This window comes from Aspergillus pseudoviridinutans (assembly GCF_018340605.1).
Source record: "Aspergillus pseudoviridinutans IFM 55266 DNA, scaffold_3, whole genome shotgun sequence".
Lineage (NCBI taxonomy): Eukaryota > Fungi > Ascomycota > Eurotiomycetes > Eurotiales > Aspergillaceae > Aspergillus > Aspergillus pseudoviridinutans.
Genome location: NW_025091283.1, coordinates 3,344,818 through 3,360,818, shown reverse-complemented (window position 1 = coordinate 3,360,818; position 16,001 = coordinate 3,344,818). Strand labels below are relative to the sequence as shown.

Sequence of the window (16,001 nt, the reverse complement as noted above, 5' to 3'; positions counted from 1 at the left end):
GTGTCGACATATTCGCTCTTTACACACGTCTTTCTGACAATTTCTCGTCGAGTCTCATTCAGATCGTTCGGTCGCAATCATGTCGGATCCGCTCCTTTTCGAAGATACCTTCACGATCACTGCGATCAATTCGCAGAAATATGATCGCGTTTCTCGTCTGACCTGCACCTCCTCCGATTCCATGACCACATTCACTCTCGATATCAACAGCGAGCTGTACCCCTGCGCGGTTGGCGAGTCGGTTTCTATGGCACTTGCTTCAACACTTTCCCTGGACGGCAAGGAGGCTACAGGGCCAAAGGCCAGCTGGAGGGAAGTAGGAGCCGGTGAGCAGACTTTGGCGAATGACTATGACTATGTCTGTCATGGCAAGGTCTATCGGTTTGAGGAGGCAGCGACTCAGGGCAACATGTAAGACTCGAACCCTGCCGCATGACCTGTGTTTTGCCTGGATCTTTAGTGCACCGCATTTACTGATGATTTGCGCGTACAGGGCTGTTTTTGTCTCCTTTGGCGGACTGTTGCTTTACCTCGAAGGGCCTTACAAGAAGCTGGCTCCTCTACGCATTGATTACGTGTATCTGCTCCTCAAGAAATAAACGAAGGGACCCTTTCCGTCAACTTGTGTCTCCGAAACCTTGCGAGCATTTCGCTTTTAAGCTTGGCAGAAAAGTTGAATTTGCATTCTTCATTTTGGGTTGCAGCGTCGGCGTTTGATTGGATGACTGGGTATATCAAATGAAACAGAAGAAGTTAATATGACACAAATATCTCTACCTATTCGTACCTCCAGGTCGCGCTATTTCCGGCAGCATTGTAGCCTACCTCGCGGCGTGCGATACTGTTGGGTACTCAAGGCGGCGGTGAATCCTTGCGATAATCTCCAGGTAATCGGGCTCGTTTTCGGGCGTTAGGATCCCATGTCTGATGAAGAAGTCTATCAATACAACGGCGCAATTGGGCTTGAATTCACCGTTTGCCAGTGCCTTCTTGGTCTCTTCGATAGTGTATAGGTTGAACTCCTCGACCTCTGAATCGCAGGGCTTCGGAATAACGTCAGCGCTGAGCTTGATATCGTAGACGTATTCAACCTCAGGCTGCAGCAGGTCGGTTTCGCCTCCAGCCTGCGCTCCACGAACATAGACATATGTGACACATCCAACAGAGCGGGCGTTTTGCCTGACCACATCTTCGGGAAGAGACGCCTCTTCCATCGCCTCGCGGACCAAACACTCAAAGGGCTTCTCTTTGGTGCTCATTCCGCCCGCCACGGAGTTGTCCAGCATTCCAGGGTATGTTTGCTTCGTCCGTGACCGCCTTGGGACCCAGATGCGTAGTTCATTTTCGTCTTCAACGTAGCAAGTGCAGTGTATACCGTATGAGACGATGCCGAAAAGCGGACTCGCGCTCCGTTCCATTTCCAACAGGAACTCCCCACCTGGACCGTAGACCGGGTAGAGCTCATTGCGCCAACCTTTCAATATGTCAAACGTTCCCCTCTTGACTACTTCGCGGAGAGTCTTTGCGACCAATTGGCTTCGCTGGTCGGCTGTCGCATTTGGAGGGGTAACGAGAGTGACTGTTTGACTTGTAGAATCCACCGTCCAGCAATCCTCTGGCCAGTAGAACTTTTCCACCACAGAGTTGAGGATATACCCGAGCACCGCATCACACCCGCTTACTTTGAAAGCGTGGAAATTCTTCAAGTGGGCTGCATAGAACGTTGAATCATCCTCGTAGTATGGAAATCTGTCAAGAATTAGAACAATTGTAAAGGGGCTGAAACAAAGATGTACTATACTTGTCGCATTCGTTCACCAATTCGAGATATGACTTTCCCATTGCGCTTGTATAATAATATGCTGAAATCAAAGCAGATAACTATGTACACTCTTTGCCAATAATGAAAATATCCGGTGTTATATACATTGGTGCCGGAATCAGGCTGAGAGCATCTAATCGACACTGTCTGCCTTGTCGTATATGCGGCACGCTAAGCCACGAACCCTTATCGATAAGGGCATTTCGTCACTCGCAGCCTTTCTCGGAGGTTCCATCATCGAATGCGCCAGGGATTTCTCCATAGCTCTAGCAGCAGATCTAGGAGATCAATCAGAATGCCACATATCATCCTTGAGCCGGTGGCTTGACACGGCTGTCTACGATTAATTATCACTTCTGATACCCCGCTACATGCATTTAATACGTCAGCACCATACATAAGCTGACCCAATCGTTCCCTACCGCTGTTCCCTCCCCCGCCATGTTCTCCGTCATCGTCCCCGGCAGGCCCTGCCTAACAGACATTGTTGCGGTAGATGCACAGCCCAATGGCCAGGCCACGAAATTCGCCTTCACATTCCCTTTCAACCCTCCCTTCACAGAAGTCGTCGTGTTCTTCTTGCCGGGCACGGTCCTCCCGCAAGACACCGCCGCAGCAATCTACATCCAATTACCCGAATCCACCCCTTCACCCAATGGCCCGCAGTTCCGATTCATCGGCGCATTAGCCAACGAGAAACCCTCCGCAGTCTTCAAAGTCCAAGGCGGCTCCTCACCAACACCGGTCCGCCGCTCAGAAGCCGAAGAGGAGGATGAGATGCTAGACGAAGGCACTGGTGGTGCCACTGGTGCCGCGCCAACGAACGGTATGGTAACGCTGGGTATTTCCATCGAGCCGGTCCAGTCTGTTGCGCCGCAGGTTGCGGCGCTCGAGGCAGAAATAGCCTCGTCGGGGACGTCGACGGATCTGGTGCGTCAGTCACCGGAGCAGCGGCAGCAGAAGGGTCTTACAACGAAGGTCCTGGCGCAGCGCATTATCGGAAATGCGTTCAATTTCCTGGCAAGCTTTGCATCGTCCGATCCAAGTAATAAGGGTCAGGAGGTTGTATCTCTGAAAAGCTTTCAGGATTGGTGGGCGAAGTTTGAGCGAAGGGTAGATATGGACCCGACATTTCTCGAGCGTGAGGATCCTGGAGCTAGTGGGTGATTCGAGGGTAGTTACAGTTGTGTGAGAAGTTTGGAGGTAACAGAGCTTTTGGCCATGCAAAGCATGTTTCATCATTCCCTGTGGAGTCACGAAGAAAATGAAACAGACCATCTGATCTCCATGTAGTGGTCGAACATCAAAAAAAGTCTATATCTTTTGACATACTCAACTTTACGTACAGCTATCACTCACCCAGATCTATTGAATGTCTCCAAGCAAGAACTTCAGGAAAGCAACGCCAATGGCAACCCCATCATGATCCTTCGCTGCTCGACTCAGTGCATCCTCGCCTTGCTCTTTGGAGAAGATACCCGTCGACATCCGTAGCTTGACAACCTCCGACACAATATCTTCTCTGAATTCTGGGTGACCCTGAACAGTGATAAAATGCCCCGGTCTATACATCCCCTGTATTGCGCAGCGAGGGGAAGACCCAAGTGGAACGACGTTCGGTGGGTAGTCGAATACGATGTCGCGATGCATTTGTTGAATGTGCTGTAATTGTCAGTATCGCGATACGTTCGCCCTCATGGTTGAAAGGATGACCTACGAGCTTATCCTTTCCGAACAACTTCTTTCCCTGCTCTGTCAGATCCACGTCGCATACTGCAACCTCCCATCCCGCGTCACTTCGGCCAACTTTGGATCCGAGCGCACGTCCGATGATCTGATGCCCATAGCAGACTCCTATGATCTTTACACGCTGATCATCTATAGCTCGTTTTGTATATTCGACCAACTTCAGAATCCACGGGTCGTCGTCAAAGGAGTTGTACTCTGCAAGGATGAGTCAGAGAGGGTACAAACAAACTCACGCGGACCCAAGTGGTCCAGTCGCATATTCGTGGATGTAGAACCAAGGATCAAGACCACAGTGTGTCAAGATATGGCTACTTACTAGATCCGGTCAAGAGGATTGCATCGACATCCTCTAATCCAGGATACTCTTGTGCATATACGACATCCCACCGTGAAATATCGAGACCCGTCTCTGGGTCTAATTTGTCTGGCTGCCCCAGTGCTCTCGCGCTTTCTTTGAGGAGGAACGAGAAGATACCGTGATATCCGCCATATCTTGCATTTGAATCGGCTGGCGGGGCGTCGCACTCGAGGATGGCGATTCGCAGCGGAGAACGCATTGTTGTGCTGAGGAGTTGCAGAATTGGATTTAAGAATAGTATGCTCTTGAATCTCGGCTCAATGCTGTATAGATTCTGAGAAATTTAAAATGCAAAAAGGTACACTTTTTCAGGTCTATCAAGAACGATTATCTGTTTTTGTAATGATGAAATGACAGGTCTCTTAAGCTGCACAGTGGCATTTCTTATCAGTTCCCCTCACTCCCTTATCAAAGGACACCGCCTTTCCTGTCCGGGAAAATGCTCGCCATTGCCCGACACTATGGCATCATGTTGTCATGAAATTGTGCATTGTCGAGTTTACCATGTCTGGACTTTGCTCATTCATATTGAGTCTATCAATCTTGCCCAGAGGCAGTTGAGATTGACATTGGAACTAAGAAGCAACAGCCAGATAGCTCCATTCGGACTTCCATTGCTGCAAACGGATGTACGGTAGTTGCGGGTGGATGACTCATTTTAGACCAATCGGCAATAAAGTCAGAGATTCAATTGGAGAGCTTGGGGGTTTCTGATTGGATGAGTGTAAACAGACAGAAACATACCAGCGGAGGGGTAGTTAACTGGGTAAGGTAAGGTAATCAATGGGCGCCTTGTCCGTCCAACTGATACTACATACTCCGTATAGAGTACACAATTCTTCATTTGTAGTCGACACGGGACATGTTGAATATTAATAATAAAGATGTTGAGTCATTAATACGACAGATGCACTAACTAGTCAGTTAATCTACCTTATCAACCCCTCGATCAAGGCCTCAGATCTTGTGGAGTACTGTAAGAGTCATTTCAATAACGCCTGCTTGCAGATACTCCAACACTACCTATGCATTAGCGTCTCTTGCTAAACCCATTCTTGACCACCCTCTCGTATAAGACTGGAAGTTCCTTCTTGTTGAAGGTCAGGAGCATACTGACTCCGCGCCATGCTGAACTTTTCCATCAAGGCTCTAGAACCCGGCGATCACCTTATGCCAGTGGCGAAAAAACTTTGATCTACTCATTTTGCATCACTACTCTTGACATCCATTTCTCTATACAAGTCTCCTACAAATGGCTGGCGCTCAAGGGTCGGGCGGAACACTACCGCCTGCACAGCGAGAGCGCCCTGACATTGATGAAGTAACACCTCTGCTCCAAAAGAAATCTTCACACCCACTTTTGTACTCTGATGCGGGGAGCTATTCAGCATTAGACGAGAGCGCCGCAGTTCCAACATCGACTGCTTTCACAGCCGACGATGAGGAAGCCCTTCTCAACCTCGCCAGAGTCAGTTCGTTACCTCAGGGTCCTGATATCGAACCGAGCCTAGAGCATATTCCTCCTGTGCCTAATGCGGATAAAGATGATTATGCCTCCCGATTTATCGGCGTATCACCCATGCGCTTCTGGCTCATCTTCTCCGGGATTCTATTGGGTTATTTGATTGGATTCTTTGACTCGACCTTAATGGCCTCTAGCCACCCCGTCATCACGTCGCATTTTCATGCCTCCAACTCTGCATCATGGCTTTCGACCGCTTTTCTTTTGACATCGACTGCCTTCCTTCCACTTTTTGGGCGCATATCGGACGCGTTCGGCCGAAAACCGGTCTATCTTTTTGCCATTGCTATTTTCTTCGTGACCACAGCATGGTGTGCAGCAGCGCAAAGTATTGGAAGTTTCATCGCTGCCCGTGCTGTCTGTGGCCTCGGAGCTGGTGGTGTTTTCTCTATGGGGATGATCTTGTCTAGCGACCTTGTGCGCATCGAGTACCGAGGGTTGTATCAGTCCTACATCAACCTCGTCCTCGGAATTGGGGGCTGCCTTGGGCTTGCTTTTGGTGGCTTCCTGTGTGATCATGTGGGATGGAGAGGTGCGTTCGTCGTGCAGCTGCCTTTCATCTTCGTTTACTTCATTGTCGCAGCTTGGACAACTCCAGCAGACCTGGGGCTGAAGAGAGCAAAAGCGGAACGGATGAGTGTGTCTCAATTGATCAGAAGCATCGACTTGACAGGGTCCTTCATACTCGTAGTTACAGTGACTGCTTTGATCATGGGTCTCAACCTAGGTGGTAATGTGTTCGAATGGACTCACCCCCTCGTGATCTCATCGCTAGCCTTATCAATTGTTCTAGCCGTGGTCTTTGTGCGATATGAACGGAACGTTGAACGAGCGGTGATGCCAATATCACTCCTGTCAAAGCAACCTCGTGCAAGTATTATTTTTGGAAATTTCTTCGGATCAATCTCGATCAACACTATGATTTTCAATGCTCCGCTGTATTTCCAGGCGGTCAAATTGGCAAGTCCCACCGATTCTGGTCTCAGATTGGTCGCTGCTACTCTCGCTGTCACAGTTTCTAGCGTGTCGACGGGCTTCTTGATCACTTGGACCAAGCGTCTCAAGCCGACAATGCTCGTTGGCGGCCTCTTCCTCTTGATCGGAGGTTGTGCTGCGGCTTTGATTGGTAAAGACACTCCCGATTTAGTCGCGATGATCTGTGTCTCTCTGTCCAGTCTCGGTCAGGGCTTCTCCTTTCCCTCACTGATGGTATCCGTACTGGCTACAAGCGCACAGGAAGAGCAGGCTGTAGCTACGACAACTCTGGGCCTTTTTAGAAATCTGGGATCTGTCATGGGTGTGGCGACGAGCAGCTGGATATTCCAGAATACACTTGTGTATCAGCTCGACGAACTGGTCACCGGTCCCGACAAAGAGAGCGTCATTCTCCTCGTCCGCAAATCGGTTCAAGCTATTGCTAACCTGGATCCAATGCATCAGCAGCAAGGTTAGTGTTTCCAACACCACATGTGAGACACCGATACTAATTGTAACCCAGTGATTGAGGCATATGCTGCGGCTCTCCGTGTGACTTTCTTCTCCGCAGCCATCTGGGGAGCGATCATGTTCATGATGCACATTCGTATCCGGTTACCTAGGTTAGGTAGCAAGGCCTCGTCCTAGTCAGCCGCGAGCCTGTTAAAGCTTCGGCTTGATCTTTTCAAAAACTTGTAAGTATTCTCTTAATCTTTATATACCAAATTTGGCTTTTCCAGGAAGTCTAGACGCTATGGGGGACGGCGGAAGAAAAATTCGCATAACACGCATATATAAAACGGTAAATGGGTTCCAGGCTGGGTTCAGCAATAAAATGTTCAATCCGTAAAATCATCAAAAGCAATTAACTATGTTGAATTATCGCATCTCAATAGACTCATTCCACTCTGTAGCTCAAAACTTCGTGGTCGTCCGAATCAGATAAGCCTTCAGTATCAATTTGGGGTAAAGCAAGTGGCCCCCATGGTTTAGTCACCAAATCTCACATTCCCCGCAAATCTTCGCTTCGACCCTTCGTCCAGCAGCAGCACTATGCACTGATTTGCTCTACACAATTGCTCAGAGATTTTTCTGCTCTGTATTCTGTAAGACAAGGACCCGGAAAATTATGGTGTCATGACGCCAGTAGTGATTATCACAAGCTAATGGTTTTGTGGCATTAGACTACGCGACTGCACGACGTTGGAGACTCAGCCCAGTGGCTACAACAGAATGGTCCAGGTATGGATCCTATGGAGGTGATATACAAGGTCTCTTATTCTCGTTCTCGTGTGCTGTGGGACGGTTCCTGGTCAGTGAAGGAAGTGCTCGAACGACTTAGCACGACTTGACATGGCTTCTGCCGGCAACACTGCCTTTCCACTGTCGAGGCGGAACATTTCGATTGATCCACTCTCTCGGGACGGGAATGCGAACAGTGATACTATCGACTCAAACACCGCTGAGCCTGAACTACTGGCCGGTCAAGCGCCCCAAGACGATGCGCCAGATACCAGCCTCTTCGAGGAGAGTGAAGTGCCAACCTCGACGAATTCGCCAGCGAGCACACCACGTGTATTGAGCAAAAGACGGAAAAGAATCGTTGGCGGCAAACCGAAGCGTGTCCGTACGGGGTGTCTGACATGTCGCGAGCGCCATCTGAAATGCGACGAGACTTCGCACCGGTGTCAGAATTGTCGCAAATCGGGAAGAATATGCAGACGTGGTGTTCGTTTGAATTTTATCGATACACAGACCGTGGCGCCTCCACACTGTGTCCCTCGCCCTCCTGGCGCATCCGTCACTTTCCGGGATGAATCCAGGGTCATCGCGTCGGAGTATGTGGGTGGAGCCGAGAGATATCCTCTTCCGGGAATGGAACCTTCTTTGGAATTGTCTTTGCCGTCAGAATATCCCTCTCTGATAAGTCCTTCGATGCCTCTATCCTCGATGGACAGCATGCCTTCGCTGTTTGGAATCACTCAGATTTCGCTGCCTGATCAAAGCGGTACCTTCGACGGTCATGCGCTCTCGTCAGATTATTCGGTCTTCCCTGATCAGAGTGCTTCATACGCCCCGTTCAAGTCCGCGAAGGTTGGATCAAAGGACTCGAATGACCGTGTATATCTCAACGACCCCGAAGATATCTTGCTGTTGCGGGCCTTCGTCGAGGAGGTGGGGCTATGGATGGATTCTATGGATGCAGCCAAGCATGTAAGGGCTCCTGCATTGTAAATCATCGCTTTCTTGCTTCTGACTTTGACCAGTTCACCCAAATCTTGCCATTTCACGCATTGGAGGAGCCTATGCTTCTGAAAGCGTTTATGGCGTGCGGTGCTCGACACCTGTATCTGGTCAATCCTGCGTACGGCGAAGAGAAGGCGACGTACTTTCATGACATAGCTTCCCGAGACCTACTCCACTCCTTGCAAGATCCGGATCGTGATTCTGCACTCTGTGCTACAACCGCTGTCGTCCTCAATGTATACGAATTAATGAGCTCCCGCTCGATTCAGGACATGAATCATATTGCAGGGGCAAGAGCGCTCATTAAGGAATGTCACTGGGATGCAAGATCCCCAGGCTTGGGCGGTGCCTGTTTCTGGCTCAACGTTGGCATGGAGCTGCTCATTTGCATGCGCTACAACTGGGCCTTGGCCTGGGATCCTGATACCTGGGGTGTAAAGATGACTATGGAACCAGCGGAGCCCAGCATCGCGGGCAACGAAGAAATGTGGACCCATCGTATGGTTTATATCTGTGCCAAAATCGCAAATTTTCGCTCCTCTATATCTCATTCTCAGACCTCGAATAATTCACCAAATAACTTCCAGGAGGAGTGGAATACATACAACGATTGGTGTGATCAGTGGGCGAAAGCTGCACCACGATCCATGATGCCTGTCGGCTATCTTCATCCGTGGCAAACCAGATCCAAATCACAATTTCCTGAGATCTGGTAGGTCTACTGGCTTTCATTGCTCTACAGAACATATTCACTGACCCATTTTCAAAAAGGTTGATCAAGCGATCCGCGATAGTCGCTCGATTATTTTACCATGTGTCACGGTTGATGCTCGCCAGACTTCGTCTCTCGCAATCTGAATTCAGTTCCGAAATGGAGCACATGCAGCAGCTTCATGCGCATGATATCTGTGGCATTGTGGCGCACGTCAAAGATCGGTATGGAGGCTCCTGGGCAGTTGAGAAGTGCTTTTGACTGACTTTGACCAGCGGCATTGCTGGCCTGTCCATCCAATTTTTAGCTGTTGCGGCGGAATGTTTGGTGACGAAGGAGGCTCAAGAAGAAGTGATCAAGATACTCGACAGGATCGTCCAGGAGACCGGCTGGCGCGCTGAACATATCCGGAATGACCTCCAGCAAGCCTGGGGTTGGCAAATTCCTCATCAACAGGAAGTTCCATCTGTTCCCACCGAGACCATCTCACTATTCGATGGTCACAACCCTTTGCATGCACCCGATACGGCCGACTTACGATGTCCACCCGGTGCCATCAATCCGATTATGGCTTATGCGGATTTCTCAATGGAAAATCATCCTTACCAGGAATACTACGTTGCGCCTCATCATCCTATAGATGACTTCTCATACGATTTGTTCTGATTTAGATACGTCGGTTGACCGGACGGAGTTTTGGCATTTCTTTCTGGAGCTTTATCTCGATTCAGTCACTGGGCGTTTCTCACGTTGATACCACGAAGGTTTCTCTGCGATTTTTGACTTCAATGTGCTTTTCTCAATGCTGGTATAATTATTGTTTCTCAAGCTGCGATCCGATGTCGTGATGTATGTAATTTTGCTTGTTGTACACTAGCGTTCTGGAGGTGTATATTTGCGGCTTCATGGGGTTCAGTACCTTATGTCTTGTATAGACGAGATAAACAAAAGGATTTCCTAACTCTTCTTCATTGATGTGGGCATCCGGCAAAGTACCCCTTACAAAACAGAATGTATTCAGCTAATCTTCTTTTTCTCAGTGGTTCTCCTAATCATCGTAATGCCTGCCTCTGCGCTCTTCCCTATTCCCTCTGAAGCGTTGTGTGGATGAAAGAGTGCCAAGCCTTGCTTATTCCGTAGAACTTCGTGTCTCCGGTTCTTTCTCCATCGACGCACCAGCATGCAGTACGGATAGAGAGCATCAAATTCAAGAAAATACTTGCCGGAATCATTTGACCTGATACTTCTGTGTATTTTAACGAACAAATGAGCGAAACCAGCGAGCTCGCTAACCAGGCCACCCGACCTCCAGCAACACCTATCTATATCCTTCGCGGACATGCAGCCCCAATACATGCGCTGCATCTGTTCAACCAGAATCTGCGGCTAATCTCAGCCGACGCGGATGGATGGATAGTTGTCTGGGACCTGGTGATGAAACGTCCAGTGGCCGCATGGAAAGCGCACGAAGGGGCAATTCTTGAAGTCAAGGGTTTTAGTTCCACTGCGAGAGCAGAAACAGATGTATATACGTATGCGCGTGCCTAATTCCGGTGTCAAACAAAATGGCTAACGAGACGGCTCAGACATGGAAGAGATCATAAACTGCGAGTGTGGAGATTCCGCCGACAGGACGAAGAAGTTCTTCAGAAAACTCTGCCCGTCGATATCGGCGACGGAGCTCCAGCAAACACCGCCAGCCAGCCATGGCTCGTGCATTCTCTTCCCGTGAACGCGCTGAACTTCTGTGCGTTCTCGCTGCTCTTTCTAACAGAGAGCGCGTGTGCGGAGAACAGTCAAGGCGCCAATGCGAAGGAAGAATCAGCAGATGATACGCCGCAAGGCGCGCCCCGGTCGCCTGCGCTGATAGCGGTTCCTAACGCCCTGAACTCAGGAGCTATCGATCTGTTCCACCTTCCACTCGAAAGGCGCGTGTGCACCATTCCCGCGGATACCACTACGGATACCGGAATGGTCATGGCTGCTCATTTGTTCACGGGACCGCCTGGGGATCTGTATGTTGCATCGGCGTACGAAGATGGGCACGTCATGCTTTTTGCCCGGCGAGGTCTTGTTAATGAACACGATATCTTACAGGGGACTACCGCTTCCTGGAAGTGGGAGAAGCTCTATGCCTGTCGGCCTCATAGCCAACCGGTCTTGTCTATCGACGTCTGCCCTCCGGGGAATTACTTCCTCTCCTCGTCTGCTGACGCGTTGCTGGTGAAGCATCCTACTCCACGCTTGGGTTACGGTGGCCACCCATCGATAAATCGGCCGGAGGAGGCAGTTTTGAAGACGGTTAATACCAAACATGCGGGCCAGCAGGGTATCCGCATTCGATCTGATGGGAAGATTTTTGCGACGGCGGGTTGGGATAGTAGGATACGGGTGTACTCGTGCAAGACCATGAAGGAACTCGCAGTGTTGAAATGGCATAAAGAGGGATGTTATACGATTGGGTTCGCGGAGGTCCCTGCTCTAGCAAAACCAAATGATTCGCCTACGGACGACTCAAGCGCCGAAGGAGTCGGGAATGATTCGCACGACGGCCATCAACAAGTTACAACACGAGAGGATAATGCCTACACACTCGCAGCTGTGCAGCATCAGAGAAACCGAAAGGTGCAAACCACTCACTGGTTGGCTGCTGGGTCAAAAGATGGTAAGATTTCATTATGGGATATCTACTGAAATGAGTCACCGCTCTTCTATATACAGCTGAAGCACAGGCTAGGCAAGGTTGAACTCGCTTGCTCCAGCCATGTGTTCTTTCATCTTAGCCCTCATCTTCTGGGCTGCCGTTGCCGTATTGTTGGCAGACGGTATATCATCAACAAGATCTGCACCACCAGCCTTTCTCTTCTTTCCAGCGGCAGAGTTCCTCTCAGCCTTGAAGTCCTTCTTCGTCTCCTCCTTTCCTTGGCGTAAACCGGGTACATTGATCTTACTGGGACGGTCACGCAGTGCAAATGCCTTGGCGAGATGTCCCAGGTGAAGCTCTTTGATGTTGAACATGCTCCGTTCGGCGGCGATGTGTGTGGCGTACGCACGGATGTGCGATTGGAAGGCTCTCCGAGCCTTCTCGAGGTATTCCGGCTTCTCCAGCGCCCACCGTTCAACCTCGCACTGCCAATCCGTCGCTTTTGTCTCCCAGTCCTTGTTTCCGGTTTCGACATTGCCGCTAAATCCTCGCTTGAGAATATCGTTGGCGTCTACGCGAGCAAGCGCCTTTCCGCCGTCGCGATAGCCCCTCTTGAGAACCTCGACATAATTTTCCTCGCATCCAGGCTGAAGGAAGATTAATGCCCGGCCGTCACGGCCTACACGAGCTGTACGTCCAATTCGGTGCAAGTGGTCTTCCGCGCTAAATGCTGGATCATACTCCACAACCAGATCAACGTTTGGCAGATCCAAACCACGAGAGGCAACATCGGTACAGATCAGGACAGATGCTTCGCGGTTCTTCGAAAACGCTCCGAGAGTAGAAGTTCGGACGTTCTGAGGTAAGGATCCGTGGAGTCGGAACAAAGTCACCGGATTTGACGGATTCGAAAAAGCAGTGGCAGGTGCTATGGTACCATGAGGCGACAATGGAGGTTTGTCTTCTGCTTTCTCAGTATCGTTCGGCTCGTCGCCATTCTCCTTCTCTTGTTTCCTTGTAAATACTTCGAAGTGGAAGTCGACAGAGTCAGCACAGGAGACAAAAATGATAGCCTTCATGACTGATCCCTTCCTCATAAATGTGCGTTTGAAGAAAGCAGTGAGCGTGACCAGGCGCAGCTTTGCCGCAACGACGGCGTATGATTGTTTGAGCTGGGCGGGCACCCGATAGGCGGATTCTTCATCTTTGCTAGCATTCCTGGCTTTCTCATCCTCGTCCTCTGGGTCTGCTTTGATGTGGACTGCGTCTTTCAAACTGATTTCACCAAGCTTCTGTACGCTCATTTTCAGCGTCGCAGAACAAAGAACTGTAGTCCTCCGCGTAGGAACGCCGGGTATGCGGCTGGGACGCTGTCGTGCGTCGAGTTTCTTCACTATGCCCTGAATCTCCTCCTCGAAACCAAGCTCCATCAATCGGTCACCTTCGTCAAGCACTAACCACCGCACATTGCTTACATCCAATGCCTGTGTATTATCCAGATGATCTGCCAGTCGTCCAGGCGTAGCCACAAGGATATTGAGCCCTTTCCGTAGTCTGGCCTTCTCTGACTTCTTCTTCTCACCACCAATGACAGTACCCGCCACAATCCAATGCGCACATCGCAGCAAATTCTCCAACACAACAGAGATCTGCTTGCACAGCTCACGAGTAGGGGCCAAAACGATGGCGAACAAGCCACTGTCGCGGTGTACGATAKGCTGGCCTTTTGCGTCCGTTGCATTCGCTCCAGTTTGCTCGCCAGGCTTCGAGAGAGCCATGATCCTTTGCACCAAGGGGAGAAGATACGCCAGCGTCTTTCCAGATCCAGTCTCCGCTTGGATAAAAGCATCCCCATCTTCCTTCAGAAGCTGCGAGATAGACGCCTTCTGAATAGCCGTTGGAGCCTTCAGCTCCAGTTTCGTAAGAAGATGTGCGGCCAGATTTGGCGAAAGACCCAGATTCGTAAACGTGTCAAGTTCATCGATGAGCGGCGCGTTCGTCGGTTTGGCGTCCTCCACGTGCCCTTCTTCCTTTACTTCTTCGGCTTTCTGCGGTTCCGGATTTTTCGTGAACAACGACGAAATGAATTGGCGAGGTTGGTTGGAATGCGGATGCGCGTGCGACTGTTGCTTTCCGCTGTCGCCTCCATCTGTCCTCTGTCTCTTGGTTGGTCGCGACGAAGGTACTTCGATTCTATTAGGGTTGCGCGGGGCTCTAGGTGCACTGTCTTCGTCGCCGGCTTTCCTGGGGCCTTTGGCATGGTGCTTGGCGATTTTTTTTGCGCTGAGCCGGTCCCGCCATGTTCCGCCCTTGAGTTTTGTTTCTAGTTGGATGATGTTGTTATCACCGAGCGAGAAGTTCAGGAGCAAGCCGTCGTCCGCCATGAGGAGATTTGTTGGGCTGGAATGCACAGCCGATTGTTATCAGTCATTGCCGTCTTGCTTTGGATATGCGGGAAAAGACTCTACTGCACAGGGAAATTTTCTCGGGCCGATTTGCTTCCGAGCCCTGAGAGGCTGCCCTAGTTTCCTGTTTTGGCACCACGTTTTGATCATGATGCTCACGTTGCTGTCTACTTGTATATTAATTATATAATGGTAGGTAGATTGAAATATTGGTGTCTTAATTTTGGAAAATAACGAGCTACAGTTCTCGATTTMTGATTGTGTGCATGCAATTGAGGGCGATGTCCTCGAGCAGTCAAGCTTGGCTGGACTTGCGATCAATGATGGGAATTATCTTTCGAGCTTCATAATGCAAACGCGTGTTTGGTTGAATATGTGCTAGTTTCGGCTTAATACAGGGCCTGCTGCCTGTGCATATACAAATGTTATTCCAACCCCAGATAAGAGATGTAGAAGGGCATCCAATATGGTCGCGCCAGAGGTATGAGCTGAGGGACGTTGGGGAACGGTCAAACCCGGGTTGTCAAGATCAGATTGTCAATCAGCCGTACAGGTACCTTCCCATCACCAAGACCACAATCTTCACCGGGATTTGACTCCTCTAGAGGAGCCATTTTGATTGCGCCACTCAAGATGGCACCTCTCAAGGGATCAACGACCTCCAATTCATCCAGAGTGTCAGGGTCCGCGAGGGAGATATAATCAACCTCGAAAAGCGCCCTTTCTGAGGGCTTCAAAGCCTGCTGCTCGCCGAGTACCTTCTGTGTCATCCGATTGGCGGCATCCAAAATATCGCTTCGGTTGGTTTTGCCAGACAGGTATGCGTCTTCAGCTGCTTTCAAGGCGTTGAAGAGAACAAGACCAACAGCACGTCTTCTCGACCCCAGGTAAACATTCCTCGAACTCATTGCTAGACCATCCTTTTCGCGAACAGTAGCACCAATCTTGATCTCCGTAGGGATATGGAAGTCCTTCACCATCCGCTTGATCACGACCGTTTGTTGAATGTCTTTCTGCCCAAAGTATGCGCGGTCGGCGCAGACAATATTAAAGAGCTTCATGCAAACTGTGGCAACTCCGCGAAAGAAGACGGGACGGGAAGCACCTTCCAGCTTCTTTGAAATGGGGGTGATTGTGACAAATGAACCGTCACCGTCTACCTCGGATGATGGCGGCAATGTAGGGTACATGACCTTGGACGTAGGCGCGAGAATAGCCGTAATACGACCAAAATTTTCACCCTGACGAGTCAATTCTTCGTTCAATTGTTCCATTTTCGCCACGTCACTGTCCCATGTACGAGGGTAGCTCGCTAGATCTTCATTGACTCCGAATTGAGTTGGGTTAACGTAGATACTGACAAAGACGTCGGTGTTCTCCGCCGCTGCCTGTCGCATCAACGAGAGATGACCTTCGTGCAGAGCCCCCATTGTGGGAACGAGGCCTACAGTCCGGTTCGACAGTAGCAGTTGTCGGCGCATCTTTCGGAGGGGGGCTACATCGCGAAACACTTCGAACGAGCGCTGGCGAGAAGCCATTGTGGAATTGAACAACGACGTTGTAGCTA

At 50.1% G+C, this 16,001-nt stretch overlaps 9 protein-coding genes across 9 annotated transcripts; 5 read left to right on the top strand and 4 right to left on the bottom strand.

The window, feature by feature from the left end:
- Positions 1 to 79: 79 nt before the first annotated feature.
- Positions 80 to 599, top strand: Asppvi_004921 (DNA-directed RNA polymerase core subunit RPB8; the record flags this gene model as incomplete). Its single annotated transcript, XM_043300860.1, has 2 exons — positions 80 to 411; positions 494 to 599. 2 exons carry the CDS (start codon positions 80 to 82, stop codon positions 597 to 599), a joined length of 438 nt encoding a protein of 145 aa, XP_043156795.1.
- A 222-nt stretch (positions 600 to 821) lies between these two features.
- Asppvi_004920 (thiamine pyrophosphokinase-related protein) lies at positions 822 to 1,842 on the bottom strand (the record flags this gene model as incomplete). Its single annotated transcript, XM_043300859.1, has 2 exons — positions 822 to 1,749; positions 1,802 to 1,842. The coding sequence occupies 2 exons, from the start codon at positions 1,840 to 1,842 to the stop codon at positions 822 to 824; spliced, it is 969 nt and encodes a 322-aa protein (XP_043156794.1).
- A 421-nt stretch (positions 1,843 to 2,263) lies between these two features.
- On the top strand, positions 2,264 to 2,989 carry Asppvi_004919 (OPI10 family protein; the record flags this gene model as incomplete). Its single annotated transcript, XM_043300858.1, has 1 exon — positions 2,264 to 2,989. One exon carries the CDS (start codon positions 2,264 to 2,266, stop codon positions 2,987 to 2,989), a length of 726 nt encoding a protein of 241 aa, XP_043156793.1.
- A 198-nt stretch (positions 2,990 to 3,187) lies between these two features.
- Positions 3,188 to 4,128, bottom strand: Asppvi_004918 (type 1 glutamine amidotransferase; the record flags this gene model as incomplete). Its single annotated transcript, XM_043300857.1, has 3 exons — positions 3,188 to 3,484; positions 3,540 to 3,766; positions 3,888 to 4,128. The coding sequence occupies 3 exons, from the start codon at positions 4,126 to 4,128 to the stop codon at positions 3,188 to 3,190; spliced, it is 765 nt and encodes a 254-aa protein (XP_043156792.1).
- Positions 4,129 to 5,181: 1,053 nt separating this feature from the next.
- Asppvi_004917 (putative MFS multidrug transporter) lies at positions 5,182 to 7,074 on the top strand (the record flags this gene model as incomplete). Its single annotated transcript, XM_043300856.1, has 2 exons — positions 5,182 to 6,898; positions 6,950 to 7,074. 2 exons carry the CDS (start codon positions 5,182 to 5,184, stop codon positions 7,072 to 7,074), a joined length of 1,842 nt encoding a protein of 613 aa, XP_043156791.1.
- A 705-nt stretch (positions 7,075 to 7,779) lies between these two features.
- Positions 7,780 to 10,051, top strand: Asppvi_004916 (Zn(II)2Cys6 transcription factor; the record flags this gene model as incomplete). The annotated part of the gene is made up of 4 exons (XM_043300855.1): positions 7,780 to 8,640; positions 8,694 to 9,385; positions 9,445 to 9,609; positions 9,661 to 10,051. 4 exons carry the CDS (start codon positions 7,780 to 7,782, stop codon positions 10,049 to 10,051), a joined length of 2,109 nt encoding a protein of 702 aa, XP_043156790.1.
- Positions 10,052 to 10,651: 600 nt separating this feature from the next.
- Positions 10,652 to 12,079, top strand: Asppvi_004915 (WD40 repeat domain-containing protein; the record flags this gene model as incomplete). The annotated part of the gene is made up of 2 exons (XM_043300854.1): positions 10,652 to 10,917; positions 10,972 to 12,079. 2 exons carry the CDS (start codon positions 10,652 to 10,654, stop codon positions 12,077 to 12,079), a joined length of 1,374 nt encoding a protein of 457 aa, XP_043156789.1.
- A 39-nt stretch (positions 12,080 to 12,118) lies between these two features.
- dbp7 (putative ATP-dependent RNA helicase) lies at positions 12,119 to 14,413 on the bottom strand (the record flags this gene model as incomplete). Its single annotated transcript, XM_043300853.1, has 1 exon — positions 12,119 to 14,413. The coding sequence occupies one exon, from the start codon at positions 14,411 to 14,413 to the stop codon at positions 12,119 to 12,121; it is 2,295 nt and encodes a 764-aa protein (XP_043156788.1).
- A 530-nt stretch (positions 14,414 to 14,943) lies between these two features.
- Asppvi_004913 (pantoate--beta-alanine ligase PAN6) lies at positions 14,944 to 15,972 on the bottom strand (the record flags this gene model as incomplete). Its single annotated transcript, XM_043300852.1, has 1 exon — positions 14,944 to 15,972. The coding sequence occupies one exon, from the start codon at positions 15,970 to 15,972 to the stop codon at positions 14,944 to 14,946; it is 1,029 nt and encodes a 342-aa protein (XP_043156787.1).
- Positions 15,973 to 16,001: the final 29 nt, after the last annotated feature.